The sequence below is a fragment of the Abrus precatorius genome, unplaced genomic scaffold, assembly GCF_003935025.1.
Source record: "Abrus precatorius isolate BTA unplaced genomic scaffold, Abrus_2018 Scaffold7, whole genome shotgun sequence".
NCBI classification, from domain to species: Eukaryota; Viridiplantae; Streptophyta; class Magnoliopsida; order Fabales; family Fabaceae; genus Abrus; species Abrus precatorius.
The window spans coordinates 4,511,828-4,516,727 of NW_020874417.1; the positions used below are offsets into that span (position 1 = coordinate 4,511,828).

A 4,900-nucleotide genomic window follows, 5' to 3' on the forward strand; every position below is an offset into this window, starting at 1 on the left:
TCTTCACTTTTTCAATCATGGAATCCCACATTTCATAGACCAAATGAAGAGTAGAAGCATCTGTGTCACATTTTCTAAGCATGCTATATATAGGATCTGTGAAGGAAAGAATATAGTCTAATTTATCCCACCATATATCATTTAAAATAAGTTCTTTCACATGGACAGCTTTACCAACATCATCTTCTCTATAACTATTCCATTGGTCACTAATGACCATATTTTGCAAAGCACGTTTCAACAACTTTAATCTTTTTAGCATGACAACCATTGATGCAAAACGGGTTTCAGCAACAGAAAGCAATTTAAGAGATGAAAACTCATTAAAAATAGCCAATCTCATAGAGTGAGTCATTATGAAAGTCTTGATAAAAAGATGCATCATCAACTAGGAGAGTGATCCAATGACACTCATTGAAAACATTTTCATTTCCATCAATATTTCTAGCTGCACATATGTTTTTCAATGCTAAATTCAAAGTATGAACAACACAAGGAGTCCAAAATACATGATGAAACTCAGCTTCAATTAACATCCCGGCTGCCTTACAAACAAGAGCATTATCTGTTATGATTTGAACAACATTTTTTGGCCCTACTTCATTAATTACATCCTTTATTATGCTGGCCATATAGTGTTTGTCCTTGTACACCTTAGAACCATCAACAGCCTTTAAAAATATTGGTCCTCCTTCACTTACAGCCATGAAATTTATCAATGGCCTTCTTTGAACATCTGTCCATCCATCAGAAACCAATGTAACTCCTTTTATAAGCCATAAAGATTTTATAGGTTGGAGCAATCTTTCAATATGAGATCTCTCTTGTTGTAAAAGACTTGTTCTTAAAGCATTATAACTAGGAGGAAGGAAACCACTAAGGTTATGGTTTGCAGCAAATGAATAAGAGCTAACATAGTAAGGATTTCTAGCAAGATGAAATGATAAGCCAGCTGAATAAAACATTCTTGCTATCTCTGCTCTAAGTTGATTTCTTTCATCCACATTAAAAGCCCTTTCTAGTGTACCACTTCCTTTTTTTTTTCTTTTCTGGGATAAGGTTGCTGGAGCTGCTGAAGGTAGTGGGATAGTTTTGGGCTTAATTTTATTCTCAGCTTCTTCACAAATTCTCTTCAAATCAGCCAAATACTCAGGAGTGACCTTAGGACAAAGAGCAACACCAGCACCCGATATTCTAAGTAACTGTGCTTTCACTCTTGAGTATGAATTTTTGACCACTTTAGCACAAAAATTACAACTCCATAACTTGTTGCCTCCTCCATCTCCTAGCTTATCTTTTATAGTGACAAATGCCCAAAGTGGAGCATGATCATCTTGAAATTCTAATGAACCAAAGTTACTTGGAATTCTAAAACTAGAGTCAGAACCAAAACTCATTTTTTGTCATCAAACACAGCTGTGAAAAAATGCAAGAATAATATTTTTACTTTATTGAATATTGCTATAAAATGAATAGAAAATATAAAATTATGAAAGAGGAAGTTTGTGAGATTTTACCACCACAGCAATGGAGAAAGAACGTTAAAATTGTTGCTGAAGTTCAGAGAAGAGAAGAGAAACAAAGTTCAGAATACACCCACTGACTTGAAGCGCTACAGCAATGGAGAAAAAATGTTAAAATTGTTGCTGAAGTACAGAGAAGTGAGAAGAGAGAAGAGGAACAAAGTTCAGAACACACCCACTGACTTGAAGCCCGAAAATCTCCTCCTTGATGAGAATGAGGAACTCAAGGTCTCCAACTTTGTCCTCTTTGCCTTGCCGGAGCAGTGGAAATCCGAGATGCTCCTCACGCCGTGCAAAATGACAGCTTACGTGGCGCCAGAAGTGTTAAAGAAGAAAGGATACGATGGGTCAAACCTGGTTGTGCGGGTTATCCTCTTCGCTTTGTTTTCTGGGTACCTTCCATTTCAAATGTCGAACCGTGAAGCCCATAATCCAACCTCAAAACGATGATGAAAATGGAGAAATATATGAGTTTTGAACCGTGAACCCTAGCTGATTTTTGATTTTTGGGTGTTCTGTTTTGTTCCTAACTCACGAATGATAGAAGAAATGGGAAAGTGAAAGACGAAGTGAAACTCCCCGTTTCAATTTTGTTGATTCACTCAATCTGAAAAAAAATTTTAGCCAAGCTGATTTGGAGCTGTTTCCAAGCCGTTTCCGAGCCGTATCAAAATATTTGGAGCCTATCCAAGCCGTATCGCAACCGTATCCAGTTTAAATTTAATTTTTAAAAACAAATTTAATTTTTGATACTTCTTGGATACGTATCTAAGCGTATCGGAAACGTATCAGTATCGGATACGTGTCCGATACGGGTACTTTGCTATTTTTGACGTATCTGGGCTTTACAGACTAAATAGCTATAGCACCATTGTTGGTGAAACTTGCTAGTGTATGTAACTAAGCAATGTGTTGCAGCCAACACTTTTGAGAACTCGTGATAGTTTGTCAGTTGCATACGACAACGTAAAGAAGGGCCATGGATTCTGCTATATAAAGTGGGGCCCAAGTGTTGATTTGGCAATATACAGCAGCAACTATGACACAACCATAATGATCCATCTCGGATGATGGTTCCATCCAAAGCCTGTTGTTCCATTTTCACAGCATCAAGTTTGACAAACATGATCTCTTGTGGGGGGGCCATTTTACTCACTTTCTTTCTTTCTTTTATTTGTTATGATTTGCAGCAATGAAATCTTGTAGTAAACAGGTGGCTGTCTGCCCCAAATTGAAAGGTTTAGGCTGAGTCAATACGAATTCGAATCAAATTTGAACCTCTATTTTAAAATGCAAATAGGAAAGGAGCATTTTTTTTACTCAGCCCGACACCTCAAAACTTGAACCAGACCAAACCAGCGTGATGCAGGTCCAATGATTCGTTTTACTGGCTTTAGACATTTCTATATTTTCATGTTGAACCTTCAAGGGATGAGGAAGAGATTTGGCTTTAAAGTACTGAGATCTGTGTTAGCATATACCCAAATTCAAAACGGAAACATTGATAATGTAAACAATAAGGTATTCGTAAAGTAATCAAGTTTAATTCATTAATTTAAAAATATTTGTTAAATAATTAATTTAAAAAATATGCTTGTAAAGTATAATTAATAAATAAACATAATTAAAATATAAATAAGTTAACCAAATCAAACTCAAATTATATATTTTTTTATTGTCAATTTTAAAATTAAAATTTTCCCATTTAAGTAAATAAAACAAATTTAAATATCTTTTTTTCCTGTAAATTAAACTTAAACTTTAAATGCTTACTTTAATTCATTAATTTGCATCCACGTAACATACTCCATGAAACGCAGGCCATGGGGTTGAGATTGTGACACCCTTACAACTTATTACGCCATCAATATAAATATAATATTAATATAATCCAAGCAGTAAGAAAGCCACATGTATGAGTTTATGTCTATTCACATTAATAGAAACTAAATACATCATCTGCACCAATTATCCAAATACATATATACATATCATCTGTCAAAATATACAGTCGTCCGGTCATATAAACATATATACATAGCTGATTTACATACAAAATAAAGTGGGGTCACGATATCAGAGACAACAACAACAAAAATGACCTCACAAGCTTTTCCCCTAGACCCATGATTATCAAAAATACCATTTCCTCCAAAAGTTAACAGTACTCTAGGAGTAAATGGAAAAGTGAGTCTCATGGGTACCCTGATGGGGATGGGGTATGCCCGTGGGCCTGTTCCATTTCTATCTAACAAAAAGGTAATAGTGCCAGTATGGGTGGACTGTTGTCGTTCCCAATCGTGCGCCCATCTTCTTTCAGGATCATATCTGACTGTGACGCTGAACTGGTATGGTGGTCAGGCCATTTGTGTCCTCACCTACTAAACATATTCACATACAACACACATATATGCTAAAAGGGTGAGACAAACTCATTTCAACCAAAGTACAGTAGAAAACACGTCAAGATATTTGCAATCATTATAGCAATTAGCAACAACTCAACACACAATGTACATGCCATGTATGATTCTGTGCATCACCTAGTTAATTGCTATACTGACACATGCATGTGGGCCCAAACCATTTTCTTTTTCTTTTTTCTCTTTCTTTCCTTCTGGGAAGGATCAGGAGTTCACTGTCACCAATCATTCTTGGTCATAACCATCTCATTAGATAGTTTCAAAGATATAGCTCAACTGATTCTGATAATTCATCGGGTTCTGTCAGGATAGTCCAGTTTTGCAGTGAGAACCGACAACACAGGGTTGCGAGCCCTGGCTTTTGCCCGGCTCAATCACACCCAACTATCCCCAAGACTAACCTGGAGTCTCCCCTAGATTTCGTATACTTCCCATCCAACACCATCATCATTACATGCTTATGATGCATGAACCTAATTTCAGTCTTTTAATTAGGTATTAAACATTTCTTTTTAATCAACAACATATATTTCAAAATTTTACCGACAATCCGGCAGAGTTTCCTCTATAATTCAGATATTTCTAAATTTTCTTCTCTCTGCAAAACAACCAGAAAATTCCAACACACTTCGAATTTTAAACAGAGCCTCACTACCACCACATTTCACAACTTTTCTTTCATTTCAATGGCTCTCAAATACCTTTTTCCAATTATCACCACATTTCAAAATACCCATTTAAAACAATTCTTTAAAATGAATTAAAATCCTTTAAATTATTTAAATATGTATATAGGTATATTTTAAATATATAAAAACTATTAAATAAATTTTGATCAAACCACTTGAAATTAAAGAAGATTTTTTTTTTAATATCTTTATTTTGCAATTCTCCAATTCTTTTCAACTTTCAACAGACCTTCTATATGCTCACTCCACATGAATGATAGTTCAT

General features: G+C 35.3%; 1 protein-coding gene across 1 annotated transcript; it reads right to left on the reverse strand.

The window, feature by feature from the left end:
• Nucleotides 1-323: 323 nt before the first annotated feature.
• Nucleotides 324-1,397, reverse strand: LOC113870830. Its single transcript, XM_027507322.1, has one exon. It carries the CDS (start codon nucleotides 1,395-1,397, stop codon nucleotides 324-326), a length of 1,074 nt encoding a protein of 357 aa, XP_027363123.1.
• Nucleotides 1,398-4,900: the final 3,503 nt, after the last annotated feature.